This window comes from Spodoptera frugiperda, chromosome 1 (assembly GCF_023101765.2).
Source record: "Spodoptera frugiperda isolate SF20-4 chromosome 1, AGI-APGP_CSIRO_Sfru_2.0, whole genome shotgun sequence".
Classification (NCBI taxonomy): domain Eukaryota; kingdom Metazoa; phylum Arthropoda; class Insecta; order Lepidoptera; family Noctuidae; genus Spodoptera; species Spodoptera frugiperda.
In genome coordinates this window covers 10457522-10472845 of record NC_064212.1, presented here as the reverse complement: position 1 = coordinate 10472845, position 15324 = coordinate 10457522, and the positions used below count along the sequence as shown (strand labels likewise).

The following is a 15324-nucleotide window of genomic DNA, read 5'->3' as shown; positions in this document are numbered from 1 at the left end:
GAAATCATCCAATGACTTCACACGCCTTGGACGAGGCGAGAGGTCAGACTCTTATTGACTAAAAACTATCTCGTTCCTACTCCTGCTTTTCGAACCGGAAACCCGGTAAACCCGCTAGGTAGTCTGCAACTAATGTAGAAATTCACCTAGCAACAAAAACCCATAAGCTACTGACACAAAAAACATGTAATCTTCCCAATCAGCTGCCTATTTCGACAATTCGATATAAAAAACTAAGTTATCTTTTCGATTGTGCCACTCATTCATACAGATGTCAAGTAAAGTGATTGATAATTCAATAAAAAGAATCACGTGAAGCTTCCGAACGTTTCATGATATTTTCAGACGAGTGATAAATTATTTATAGGTTATCTGAATGTTGAACACACGCATAGTGTGGCTGCTGAACACGAGGTCCTGGGTTACATCGACGAATCAAGCACAGCATTATACTGATACATATATTTTTTAATCTTGAATCGTGCTCTATCACCATAAAAGTCATATGACGAGTCTTTTAGTCCTTTCTTCAATTCCTTGCGATTAATAAACTTAAGGTAACCAGATCTAGAATTCAAAATAGAATCTTAATCTTTATACAAGCAGATACAACATACAGAGTAATATTCTGTGCCTGTAAATAACATTTCCACATTCGTTGCAGAGCAGAGCTCAAAAACACAGACAAGAACACATGAAGTTTCCTTGAATAATTTGGCTTGAAATTGAAACTGCCAGCTTTGTAAGCTACGTGAAAACTCATTTCCTCGAACCTTTTCTTTAGAAGCAAAAACATGAACAGCTGATCCCTCTTTAAATTTAGCATACGAATAAAATGTTTGCGCGATGTTTTTCTATTTATATACTGTAATACTGTAGCGTTTCAACGACAGCACAGTACCACTAATCCGCAGTCTCGAACACATTTAGCATTAACATTTGAAAATACTTTCGTTTCGTGGTGATGTGTAATTGAAACTAATTTATTTTGATATGCTTGTAATAGTTACAAAATCACTGAACTGTACTTTCAGTCATCAAGAAATTGGACGAAATTACGTTATTTTTTAACATCTCTCAAGATGAGATTAAGTGAGGATCTTTTTTCCAAGAAATCTTCAAAAAGCTACATACCATTAATTTACAGTATCGCCGACTGATCCCTCCGGATGGTCAATTATAATACTGAAAGTCGTATCAGATCGTAAAATATTTCTTCTTAACATAAAATACAAAATTAAGTATCATTCGTAGCACTCTTAAAAGACGCCTCCAGCAAAAAGGTCGCATTTGCGTAAGTCTATTACGAAGTTGAGTCAATTTCATTATACGAATATTATGGCCGATATCTTTACACTGTTTTTTGTATAGCCTAGGGACTAGGGTAGCAACCCATTTTATTTTCCCCGAATTAACCTTTCTCGAAAATCTATTGTGGAATCTGTCTCGTACGGTCTAAAAACCTATATCACATCATTATTCAAACAAGGCACGAATTTTATTTGACAGACGTGTTAAGTAAGGTCTTTCGGATTGTTGAGAATTCTGAACAAATTTAAGTATATTAGGTAAGTACCTGCCGTACTTACATAACATAATAAAACGTGGTATATTACGGTGCAAGTTGTCTGTACAAACTTTAATGTTTCTTTGTTAAAACTAAGGACTTTGCTCCATGTATTTATAATGAAGACAGGCAGAACTGCAAACTAAACATCATTAACCGTAACAATAGGCAAAACAAAGAGAAAAGAATTTTATAGTAAACCCATTTTGTGCTAGTTATTTTAAAAGCATGATAGACATATTACGAATACGTTCTCTCAAAAGAAAGCCTCAACTTGACATCACTTTGATGTTCTCTTTAACTAGAACTACAAACTCAAGTTTGGTGGACAAGACAGCAAGCATCAAACAACTTGATGAACATTTTTAATCTAAGCCCTGTCAACCATTTATGAAGAAAGCCCACGCCTAAGCTCTTTAATTTCTCTTATCGTCGTGAAGAATTTTTCTCTCGTGTCATTGAATGGCAAAGGAAGCCTCTTTGACGTCGTCTCTCGTTCCATTGTCTCCCTGTTCCTTTGTCTAGTGGTTGCGTATTCTCCCATTTCCATACTCCATCGATATTGTACCTGCATGTGCCTATCATGTTAACCTACTTTGTCATAAAAGTGTGACGTTATTGTCCAGAGTTGAATGATACGCGATCGGTGACAGAGATGGGTTGTAAAAGGGTTTATATTTGATAGACTTTGAAACAGGTTTGAGGGTATGATAGGTACAGGATAAAACTGTTAACGTAATAGCACTATACAATTACTTGTATATGTTTCTTCTAATACGTAATGGTTGACGTTATTAAAAATATTCATAACTTTTTAAAAAGCATTTAAAGTTAGTATAGTAGAAGTCACATTAAGTATTTTTTTCTCATAATATGTATCTTGTAAAATTGACCTTAGGTTTTGTTTCTTAAAGTTTGTTTTACTTTTAGTCTAGTTTTTGCTTGTCATTAAACAAACGATGATTTATCATGTGTTAATTTCTCTTTTCAGCCGATGGCATGACGTATTCGTTCGGCGTGTTCTATGCAGAGTTCCTGACCTATTTCGATGAGGGCAAAGGCAAGACCGCGTGGATCGTATCCATCCTCGTAGGCGTCACTCTAAGTTCGGGTAAGCAATCAATTTAATACACAGTAATTCTGGCTTTGAGCATTCACATAATGATCCCATCAACTATGTACTTACACGTCGGGACCCAAGAGAGCTCGACCCAAATGATATATGTAATGTATAGTATACAATCCTAAGTATCTGTAGACTACGTCATTTCATTTAGTAAATTAACTTCTCTGACACAAAGGGTTCACTACAGAGTCATTAAAGAGAGCGCGCTGACTGATACCCAGTGTCATCCTGCACAGTATCATTAGCTGACTTTAAAGGAAGACCCTTTTTTTCTTAAACTTATTTATTTTTCCATAGTTGTATAATTTCCTACAAAAAATAATTAAATTCCCAAAAACATTGAACATTCATGTAACATTTAAAAAAGCAAATTAATCATTTGCAATTATTCATCTTGCTGATATGGTTTGAACTCTGGTCCTCGCAGCATGTGCCAGATAAAACAGTTTGATAAGAAACACAGCGTTTACTCGTATTATATAAAAATCTAGGCTATTAAGTCTATAACACATTTTAGTCTAATGTTATAATATATATAAACTTTAACTATTTCAGGGCCCATATCAAGTTCGTTCGTGAACCGGTGGGGATGTCGCGCGGTGACGGTGGCAGGCGCCCTGCTCGCCTCCACCTGTGTCGTCCTCTCCGCCTTCGCGAACAACGTGCTCACGCTCATCGTCACTATTGGCGTCGGCACCGGGTTCGGCTTCGGTCTCATCTACCTTCCAGCCATCGTCAGTGTCACAGTATGGTTCGAACGCTACAGAAGTCTTGCTACTGGTAAGCCATATTTTATACTTATAATTGTACTAAACTCTGTTCTTCCTATTAAGTACCCACTCTAAAATTATGACGTATTTTTCCAGGTATCGCAGTCTGTGGTTCCGGACTTGGAACATTTTTGTTCGCACCAATCACATCGGCTTTAATAGAAAACTATGGGTGGCGCGGTGCTATGGCCATCATCGGTGCCTTAATACTGAATTGTGTGCCACTAGGCCTTATATTTAAACCTGTTCCTGAACCCCCAAGAACTCCAGCATCGGAACCTATGCTACCCAAACAACCCAAGTCTCCACTGAAAAGATCTCAGAGTACAGAGCACGTCCTTAGAGCGAATGGAAAAGTTGATGACAATGATATTGCGCGACTAACTCTATCCCAACCTGCTCTAAACAAACCACATGAGCAGAAGCCTCCACCCTCGCGGCACGGCAGTGGTATCATGCAAAGGCCGGACGTTCTATATCAAGGCAGTATGACAAGTTTAGCCAGGTTTAGATCAACGTCTCCTGAAAGAACATTCACTAGCGTTACAAAAGAAGAACCAGAGGTGAAATGCGGATGGTTGCCTTGCTCAACAGAATTTAAAGCAGCACTCGGAGAAATGCTTGATTTATCACTCCTAGTAGATCCAATATTTATTTTATTCGCCATATCAAACTTTTTAACAAGTATCGGTTTTTACATACCGTACGTTTACACTGTACCAATGAGCGAATCGCTTGGAGTTGAGAATCCACCATACCTGATTTCCATAATCGGGGGATCAAACTTGGTGGGCAGAATAATTCTCGGTTACATAAGTGATAAGCCGTGGGTAAACCGCTTACTGGCTTATAATCTGTGCCTTACAATTGCAGGAATAGGTACGTACCTAATAATAGATTTTCTAAGTAGTAGTAATGAATTGATTTTCTTTAATTAATGTGGATTTATGAATACAGGCGTAATTTACAACTCTATATTTTTACAGGTACGGCAATGGCCATGGCGTGCTGGGAATTTTGGGGTCTTGCTTTATACGCTACCACGTTTGGCTTCACCATTGGCGCCTACGTAGGACTGACCTCAGTTGTGCTCGTGGACCTACTAGGCATTGAAAAACTGACAAATGCATTTGGTCTTCTCCTCTTATTCCAAGGAATTGCTTCCCTAATTGGACCACCATTTGCAGGTAATTTTCAACAAAAGTTGCTTTGATATAATAACATGATTTCATCGATTCCTTCAACAGTTTGTTTCAATTATTTTGTGTTTTACAGGGTGGCTGTTTGATACGCTCCATTCCTACGCTCCGGGCTTTTACGTGGCCGGAGGTACAATATCATTGAGTGGGCTGATATTGTTCTTCATCCCGGTGATCGAGAGGCGCCAGCAGAGGCGGTGGGAGGAGAGCACGGCGCTGGAGCAGATATAGCAGGACGCGGCGGTGCGCGCGCGCGCCTGCCCGGCCATCGTGCTGTGCAGCCCCTCCACGCGCAGCGCCAGCTCGGCCTGCGCCAGCTCCTCCAGCTCCTCCTACACCAACAGGGTATACAACACTACAATAATAGGTGACAAAAATAATTATTATGTAAATGATGAAGATTGTGACTTTGTAAATATCGATGAGATGGATGAATGCGACGAACGTTTCGATATCGACTATCGAACCCATTCCAGAGGAAGTGTTGTGTGCGTGCGTGATCTGTGAATACGTAGATAATAAGAAATAAAGGTGCAATATAAATGTTTATTTTCATCTTTGTATCAATTTGTTTTATCAAAACTTGTAATATTTAAAGTGCCGCTATAATACGTTTCCTATGAACTGCAACCGATCGATTTAATTAGCTATAAGTAGTAAGGTGTATAATCTAAATATATCTATGTATAATACACAATTAATCTTATTGTATAGATAGGATTACTGTAAAATGTTGATAGTAGACCGAATTTTCTTGGAGAAATGTATAAAATTAAATTTGGCTGTTATTTAGCACTATCAATGAATTGAAGTACACAAGTGAATAGTTTCTTGGGATAAATATTGACTAGTCTGTGCTGTACTGTGTGCGTGCAACCTTAGACCATAATACATGGCCTTACTGTGGACCAATCGTGGGTAGGATGTGATGTCATCAGAAGTACCTAGTAAAGGCATATTGTGCTTTTTGCAAGTTTAGAAGTAATTGATCAACTACCTAATATTTCAGCCATCTCATTAACTTCTTGGGCAACTGTTATTTTCTTTTTAAGTAGGAATTATTTCCACGTTGTGTTCAGTAGCATAATTTTTCGGTTAGGACTAGGTTGGATTCATAATCTTCCTTCACTAAAGTATACAAGTAATGTACATTTCGACTGAATTAGGTATCTAACCATACAATGTATCATACTTATGTACTGTGTAACTGGACTGCGCTGATATTCTTCGTACAAATCTTTTCACTTTGTATTGTATTGTTGGCAATCTTGTAATCGTATTTAATACGGTTCCACGCATTATTTAATGTTACTATTATATTATGTATACTATACATAAATATCTAAAATTATAATATATTTAAAGTGTCTCGACGTTTGTTTTTAATCCTGTAACCCTTACCTCCTAGCCATACATCTCTAATCTAATTACCTACGTATATTTTCATAAGGTAAAATATATGCCATAAGCCATAATGGAAAAATGTGACAATTATTTTTACAAACATTATTGATTTCTATAATTACTACTTAGCAATCTAGTGCACGACAACTTGTGTTTCTCATCACGCAAAGCCTTAGCAACTCAAAGGAATAACTGTCTGAGTAGGTACTTGGCTCTTTGAATCAAGGAAATCGAGTATAAAGGTAGGTAATTGTTACAATAGTCACATGCAATAAAACCTTCGCCGGTAGACCTTCATTATTTATTCCTATAGAAATAAATGCACATGGTACCATACACATTACACTTACGTTGGTACGAGGACATAAACTTATGAACATAATAACACATACAACTAAAGTGTAAAGATAGCGATTTTTTTACAAAATCGAACTTAGAAGTGGCGTTAATTTGTTATAATATCTAATTTACTGGACTGCTCAAGAACAATTGGTAAACTAAAATAAAAAGCATTGGAATTATATATTTCTTACTCACTCTTATTCCATCTAATAATGTATGTAAGTTTTACCAAGTCTTAATTAATGATACCTAGATACAGTACAAACAAACTGTTGGGGACGATTTTAAAGATTGTAGATACCTATTTATTTTCAGATGTAGACATTTGATATGTAAATAATATTAGTAAAAACTAAATACATTTCATATTTAGAATAAATTTAATCTCTCTTGTTATTATTATCATTTTCAACTTCATAATCTCGCAAGTGGAACATCTTGTTGCGCACACGATCATCGACCAGCAACAGTGCTATAACAGTCAGCGCAGGCGCAATCTGAAATAAATACAAAGTAAGTACTGTAAGTACAATGTACATCAACATAAAAATGATTGATGAAAGTAATAGAGACCTAATAAACCACAATATAGGATAAGTAGAGAACCAGAGATCTTTTGACACTACAGCAATTATGCATCAGCTAAGTTTTGAGTTCAATGAGCCTATTACCAAATACCGAGCAAAATTGTCAGACTAGAGAATGTCGAAACAATATTATTTTGCACGGTAACTATTAGCTTCAAAAATTGCCATGACTGTTGACTACCTATTACGGTAATCTCTCTACAAATTGTGTCAAAAACATAAAATTATCTTAACAAATTTAACAAATTCAGATTTGGAAGGGACTTTTCAAACTAAAAAAATCGTACATTTCTGACATCATACAAACAATGTTAATATTCCAAAGCTGAACCCGTAAACTGATATCAATATTTGCAAACAAAACAGAACATTATAAAGAAAATGTATGTTTGTGTAAACATTTAACATAACACACATAGGTACATGTGTACATACAAATAGAAATTCAAAACCTCCATGGTTGCCCCAGGCTTTCCATCCGGGCCATGTCGGGGGCGTAACCGGGTTTACCCGGTTTTTGTTCATATTATACTGAACTGGTTCACCCCCCTGTGCGAGCCTGAACATATGTCAACAACTTGCTGAAAGGGTGAAAGGGATTGACAATCGACATGCGACCGTGTTAATGTTTACATATGTAGGTACTTATGTAATTTTTCTTTGCGTATTGTTTAGGATAAATTCTTTTATGTCGCTGATATGTTTTTGAAAGGGTTTTCATGCCTCTTTTTCCCTCTGTATTTTTTACAGTTCCAAATAACTTATTAGAACTCGAAACGGTATATTTACCGTGTTTTTCTATTAAATATCCCGTTTCGAGTTCTAATACTATTGTTAGTGACCATGTCAGTTTATAACTTATTAATTATAAATTTCATATTAATGATTAGACTACTCTAGACTTCTTCTAATTAGGTACGCCTACTTACCAACCACCATTTTTAATTAACAATCAAAGATATTGCCATAATGAATGTAGTGTGTAATGGCGCTTTCGTAATTAAGAGTGGAGTCATAAGACTCGATCTTAATGAAACACGTGCCTATATAGATCGATCATTAACTATCAAAGAGTTTAATAGAACGATACCGATTTATTTGGCAGCCACCATTTTCATCTGAGTCACAGATGAATTGGCATCTTGTGAATTGTAGATGTTACGTCAGACTTCATAATGATTATACAACATTAATTTGATAAGTACGTTTGTACGTACTATTTGAAGCTTCATTAACGAGATACGAGTGACGCCAGTTCGTAATTATAGGTTGAAAGATGAAGTTTGATAGTCGAGTCGAAAGGTGTTGATGAATTTAATTTAACATCATGTATTGTACAATGTATATGTACAATACATACCCCTATAAGACAGATATATGTATAGGTAGTGTAAAATTGTGGGCACTGTCATCCCGATTTCTTAAGTTTATAAGAGGCAATCACCATAATTTTGAAGTTGAAATCTCCAATACTACATAGTTTGTCTGACTCAGGTATTTAAAGAATTTAAAGATAGATACGTAAACCAGAACGTACCCAGTGTATCCATAAGGCCCATGTGATGTAAACTGCTGACGGTAGAGGCGGTACTTCCATTTGTATTAAGAAGGACAACACCACATATCCTCTTATCGCTGCAATAGGTGTCCAGCATAGGAAATTCACAATTGTGATTACTGTAACACTCTGAAATTGAAAAAATATGACTAAGTAATTCTGTTAATATGTCTCTCTCAAATGAAATGTAAGGTAAGCAGGCCTACCATTTTTATTACCGCCTAGCTCTAGGTTTAAAATGACAATGCGCTGATTATTTTAAAATCTTATATTTATTTATTAAACTTTGTAATAATGGAATCAAAATAGCTTTAGAAACAAAAATTACAGTTTTGTAAACACAAATAACTAAAGTGTCACTTTGGCCTTATTGGGAACCCTTGCCTTAATAAGGCCTCAATAAAAACTAGTAAGTATTCAACTTCTTAATTATAATAAAACTTTGTCATAAATAAATTAATAGACCTTATTACATTAATTTGATTATACATCAGACTTGACGAGTTTCTCATTATGCAATACCCATGTAACATCTTTGAAGTCATCGGCACCCCAGCATCAGTCAAAACAATGAAACAACTTCTTGTTCTTAACAATTTAGGACCGAACTAGCTTTTGAGTAGTCGAACCACTCTTTAGTTGCGTACTTCTTGGGAAGTTATATCTGGCTTGCAACCAGGTAAAACAGGATGAACAGAATTCAAGGTTTGAATAGATACTATGAAGAATCCCGATATCCATTCACCCTTTTTCTGTATCTATTCACCCCGTTTACCCCTTTCTACCATTTTAACAGTGTTTTCCATCTTTTGATCCATTGGCTTTCCTTTTGACATAAGCTTGATCCGTTTTCTATTTACTGAAAAACAACTATGCCATGTACACGTTTTTTTTGTAGGCAATTAGTACATAGGTAAACAATACCGTAAAACATGGCAACTTTACCATATTTTGGAACAAAAATCGAAATATAGACGCATAGATATATATTTAGAATTGTAGTCTATCTGGCTCACTTTACCGTAATCGTCATTAATACAAACGCTTACTTTAGTGGAAAAAACAACATGGGTAAAGATACAAATTTTTGGCAACTTTACCTACGCGCCGTATTTCGTGTATTGCATATTAAAGAGTTGTTGAGGTACAGAGGGCATCTAGGACCTCTTCGTATTATAATGCAAACAATAAGGAAATCTATAAAGATAACGGCTACACAGACAGTCGGGAAAGTTGCCACGGGTTTCATCGTAATTTACATACAAATAATTTGTTACGCTCGGGGTTGTCAAAAAATGAGAATTATTTTTATGACATGTATATTTAAAAAAATATATAAACCTTAAACCTAAAGTAAAAAAAAGGATAAATATCTGACATAAATATTGTTCCCTTTTAAACTAAATTAAGTTCTAAAATTTTTAGTATTTATGTTTAAAATTGTAAAAAAAGGCTACAAAATAATGTTTAATCTTTTGGCTTTTTAATTTTTTGACTTCACTATCTACATAGCTAATTTTAACATTACTTTCGTATACTTTTTATATTGTCTAGCTCCGAGTTTTCTGCGGTTTTGTTTCATGTGAGCCATTTTGGCTCTAAAACAAAAGGTATTATTAAATACATTATAACTTATCATCCAGGATATTCACTATTATGCTGGGAAATTTAGGTATTTGAAAATGGTTACATACACACAAACAAGAAAAAAACATTTATTGCCAACCCTCTGTAGGTAAAGTTGCCACAAAGCAGGCCGTGGCAACTTTACCTAACCTGTGTCAACATTACCGAAGCGATTATTTATCAATAAATTAAAGAAAAAGCAATTGCTGACATTACAACAGTAATCCCAACTATATTATACATTCAAGATCAAAATTTCACTCACCTGTGACAAATAATTTAGGCTCTGTGAGCACAATTTAGGAACTACTAACTTTTAGCACATTTTCACGCACTACACTGTGACGGCCATTACTGGCATAATAGCAGGCTTGCGTCTACGCAAAATATAGTAAATATTTCCTTTTAATGTCTAAAAAATACTACTATTACGAAACAGAATTCTAGTGGGTAGATTTTTAGATAAATGAGTTTATACTGAATACCTATAGTATGGTAAAGTTGCCAAGGGTCTGGTAAAGTTGCCATAGTTTACCGGTATATGAAATACACCGATATTATAGCTATTTCAGTTATGTGAGGAGATGGCTAAATGTATAAATATAAAAATACTAACAGTTTACGCTACTCGAATTTTATAAAAACTAAAGTGCGCTCCACGTCGTGATTGTTTTCGACTGTAGGTTCCAACATAATCGCGGCACGGGTTGCTTGCTATGCTTAAATTAGTTAAGTTATGTGCATGCACACTTCTACAAACTTTGGCGACCATTTGAAATCGGGAAGAGGGAAATTTTCAAAATAGGCTTTATTGGGGCATAGGCCTTATTTGGTTAGGTTACTATACACAGGAACGTAACAATTTAACTAAATACGAACTAACAGTCTCTTTACTAAAACTACATCTTAATTCTAGTCAAATAAAAAACCACTATAAGGGCTACTAATAATTTATGATCAAGTGACCAGTCGGCTAGCTTACATCCTTTTTCATAAAAAATATATATTAATCAGGTTTAGTGACAAAACTATTTCTAGCATCAACTTGAGACTCACACGAGAGAAATGTTGATTCCTCACACAGCACGGACATTTTTTCTCCAATACTCGAGCCCATAGAAGCATCATAACCCTGAAATATTTTAATTTTATTAATTCAAGTGGAGGTTTCATTGTGGTTGTTAATGACATTAATTTGTCTTTAGAAAGATATTGTATTTTCTCAAACAAAATCAATACTGATAAGTATAATTCTACTAATTATCATTCTGGATCAAAACTATCTTCTCCCAAATGCTTATTGTCATTCAATAGATGTGCCTTATTTGCAGCCTCTCCAATTTAGTTAGATTTACACAAGGCAGCTCGATGCCAAAGCAAATTAGATCACTAATTTATTGTTAACAACATTCATGTTCTTGTATTGAATGGCAATTAGTATCTGTATCTTCTATCATACTTACATAACAATGGCTGGTTTGACGCTTCGAAGAAAGAAAATAGTGATAATGAAATATCTCTGCCAAGTCTCTGGTAGTACCATGTCGAAGGTGCATGATGTACAATCGAAATCATGTCCATACTTTCCAAGACCAAACAGCGGTGGAATAGAATACAGACAAGAAAAGAACAAGCAAAGGCATGTAAATAAGTAGTAATGTTTCTTTTGTATCTGCCAACCTTGAAAACGGAGAACATAAGGAACATAAAGTAAATACTGTTTACTATAACAATAAAGAAACAATAAAGCAAAACGAAAGCATACTAACCATTAGCAATGTATTTTGAAACAACGTATCTTTCAATGCAGACGTGTGTCAGGCGTTCGACCTCGAACACTGCCAAAAACGTCTCCACGAAAGCAAAAAGTTCACAAGAGAATATTTGAAATCCGTACAAACTGTAATGTGAACATAATGAACAGTATTTCAAATTTTAGTAACACTAACTAAATGGCTATTAAAATAACACACTTCATACTTAAATAGCTACTCAGTATACCACAGAGCTGTAGATTTTAGGTTACTCAAATTCATTTTACTGGCTTTATTTGTAGTCAATAGTACCTCTATTGACTACAAATAAAGCCAGTACATAAAGTTGTGTACTACATCCAATTAATTAGCTTCAGACTAATTTCCATGTTAACTACAAAAGGGTCCGGGACCTTCACAATTCAAATGGCAGACAGAAGGAATAAATGAATAAACAAAAGATCTTTCGATGCAAATACATTGTTCTCTTCCAACTCACGTCTCGATGTAGTTGACAAACGGCAGGTGGAGGAACATTGGTACAACACGTCTGATACAGGCTACCACGATGAAATTAGCCAAGTTGTGATAACTATCATCAAATCGAAGGTTAGTAAATAGGAGGGTCACGCTTAACCAGAAACTACATATCACTGATAGTAACCCTGAAAAGATCATTCTAGATTTAAAAATACTTGAAAATAATATTGTTTTTGTCATAAAACTAAAGCTAAATAGAAGAAACATTTCCTTACCTGTAATTAAGTAACCTCGTTGCAAAACGATTCTCTCGTCATTACTAAATACGTCTTTCCACACGCAAGCCTCGGCCATCTTTTGTAATCCTGTGAAAGTACTTCTAGAACTGATCTCTCAGAAACGTGAAGGAGCAAGTGGAAAGGACTATACGACGAGGCAGATCAGACGAGGTATGGTAAGACTCAATGTGAACCTGATCAGTATGAAACCTGAATCTCAAGTTGCATCTTGAATCTTAGCCACAACACCAGTTGTTGCACGCTCTGCTTCACTCATTGTCTATTCAAGTACTTGACAGAGCTATACATGAGCATACGTACTTATAGTACAAACGACAACGCAGTAGTAATGTTAGAAATGTGAGTAGAAATAGACAGACTATGTAACTTAAACTTTTATTATAAGCGTAGGGATACATATCAAATGTTTACAAAATTGTTTTATAGCATCACGTAGGTACTACCGCTGGTCGTTTCTTGGGAGAGCGTCAATTGAGAGAGCTCTGATTGGGACCCTGTGGACATGTATATGTGCAAGGGTATTTCCTCTTGCTATGCTCTGTTATACCGCTTGGCTCGTTCTGGTTGCAGCAGGGCGTAATGTTTGCGCATGCGTCCGAGGAGAGCAGCGCGGATTCTCTCGTCACCGGCAAGAAAACATAGGACTGGTACACTGGTTGCGGCCTGAAATTCATTTATACGTTTTTCAAACAGTAAAATGAAAACTTAAAACTAGGGTCCTAGATTTTATTGAGCATCATTCTAGGTATCCCGCCATAAAATGTTCAATATAAGACAAAGTCGATAATAAGGAATAAATCAACAGTATAAAAAGATAGGTACACTCGTCGCTAGTGTTTCATAGATCTTACCTCTGAAGAAATTGATGCAATCAAAACCAAGGCAGGTGGAACGTGTGGTCTGTAGCCGTATATAAGTAACGGTAACCATTGCCAACCAACCAAGATTGCTGCGGGGATCCATAGTGCTAGAGTAACCACACAGATCGCGTGAAGGCTCTGGAATTTATTACAAATCCAATAAATAATATAGCAAAACCAAAATAAATGAATCATATAAATTCCCTTGTAAGAAATAGACACCTGTGTTAGTCTTGTTTGTTCCTTCTGTTGTTCCCCTTTGTAAAATATCCTTTCCAATCGAACAGCCTTCCCCATATACCAAAATCTGCCAACAATATGAAACACTTGGTTATTTAACTTAACCTCCTTAAAACGACACTTTTAATTCATCTTTAAGAATTTCTCAAAACATTTTCCACTTACATAGCAATAACCGGTGCTACTCCACATATTAGTATATAAGGTATACTGTATCCTATGTGCTTTGCTCCAGAAGACGATGATGGCCAGAGGAAGGTGCAAGTGGTTCCAGTAGCATCACAAGAGTATTTTCCATATCCAAATAAAGGTGGCGTTGCAAATATAACAGAATTACACCAACTGACAGCCACTAATGACCAATAAAATCGTGCATACAATGATCTCTCTGTAACATAAATTATACTTGGGAATAGATTTCATTATCTATAATGCCACATAAATGATATTCGTTTTACATACCACGTCTGTAGAACTTTGCTAGTAAATACCGCTCGAAAACTGCCACAAACAATGCAGTTATTTGAAAGACACCAAAGAATTGATTCAGAAATGCAAATAGTTGACAGCACGAGGAACCAAAAAGCCATCTAAAACAACATTAGTTTCACTTTGATAACACAATTGGCAAATGCGAAAGTTGAGTAAAATATTAAACGTAGATTATATTTACCTTTTTGCTATTGCTGATGATCCAGCAAATGGAAATCCAACGAGATTTCGGCCAAGTGACGCTGTGCACAAATTAAGTACCAGAATATGACTCCTATATACAAGCAGGTGACTGTGGATGAATGTGGCAAAAAGCCAACCGTTGAGCAGCACCCCGAACACACCTATTGAATTATGACCCACATTAACATAATTTAATGCAAATACACATACACTTCTCCAAAATTTATGGATTGCGACTTGTTTCATGTCCAGAATTACGATTCGTGGGGCAACTAATTTAATAACCAACCGAATATGAAAAGGCAAGCTCCCAGAAGCAGTTTGTAAGAACTATCGAAGTAATACCACGGGCAGTCATCTTCAAGATCATCAAACAAGTTTTGCATCTCTGAGGAACGAGCACTGTCTGTGTTCACTGCGGGTCAGGCACCGTGGATAGAGTTCGCGGGGTGATAGCAATTTGTATTGGGCATTTAGATTACTTTTTCATAAACACATAAACGTCCACGTAGTTCAAGTGGTTACAGAGACTGGTCAGGTTGTCGAACCACCTCGTAGGGACTTACTACAACAAAAGGAGTGGATTTAGTTACATTCGCTGACGCCACTTTGTGTGCGCCATCGAGGGCGTGAACGTGCCTATGTCCTGCTACCGTGAACAGGCTAAAATACTTGTCGAAGCATTGCTATAACTCTTTATAGAGTTTGTTGACATTGCATGTAAAGGTACAAAATGTTTTGAAATGATGAGTCGAGACAAAAAGAAATATTGCTGACTGGAACGGCACAAATAGCACTATTATAATCATTTAATATGTATGTCAGTTATTTAGTATC

General features: G+C 35.9%; 3 protein-coding genes across 5 annotated transcripts in view; 1 reads left to right on the top strand and 2 right to left on the bottom strand.

Moving 5' to 3' along the window:
- The window catches only part of LOC118273740 (monocarboxylate transporter 12), a 45419-nt gene extending 39388 nt beyond the window's left edge, over positions 1-6031 (top strand). For all 3 annotated transcript variants that reach the window (XM_035590884.2, XM_035590883.2, XM_035590882.2), the window contains exons 3-7: positions 2559-2678; positions 3249-3473; positions 3560-4342; positions 4450-4650; positions 4739-6031. In XM_035590884.2, coding sequence (XP_035446777.1) covers positions 2559-2678; positions 3249-3473; positions 3560-4342; positions 4450-4650; positions 4739-4893 — 1484 coding nt within the window. In that variant the 3' untranslated portion in view covers positions 4894-6031. The remainder of the gene's footprint in view (positions 1-2558; positions 2679-3248; positions 3474-3559; positions 4343-4449; positions 4651-4738) is intronic.
- On the bottom strand, positions 5081-12891 carry LOC118273751 (rhodopsin, GQ-coupled-like). The gene is made up of 7 exons (XM_035590903.2): positions 12689-12891; positions 12433-12598; positions 11949-12079; positions 11643-11859; positions 11236-11311; positions 8533-8682; positions 5081-6905 (listed from the first exon to the last, which is right to left on the bottom strand). Exons 1-7 carry the CDS (start codon positions 12765-12767, stop codon positions 6789-6791), a joined length of 936 nt encoding a protein of 311 aa, XP_035446796.2. The 5' UTR covers positions 12768-12891; the 3' UTR covers positions 5081-6788.
- Positions 12892-13093: 202 nt separating this feature from the next.
- LOC118273749 (visual pigment-like receptor peropsin) lies at positions 13094-15193 on the bottom strand. Its single transcript, XM_035590900.2, has 7 exons — positions 14777-15193; positions 14486-14648; positions 14275-14402; positions 13978-14200; positions 13795-13879; positions 13564-13710; positions 13094-13375 (listed from the first exon to the last, which is right to left on the bottom strand). The coding sequence occupies exons 1-7, from the start codon at positions 14871-14873 to the stop codon at positions 13244-13246; spliced, it is 975 nt and encodes a 324-aa protein (XP_035446793.2). The 5' UTR covers positions 14874-15193; the 3' UTR covers positions 13094-13243.
- Between the last annotated feature and the right edge of the window lie 131 nt (positions 15194-15324).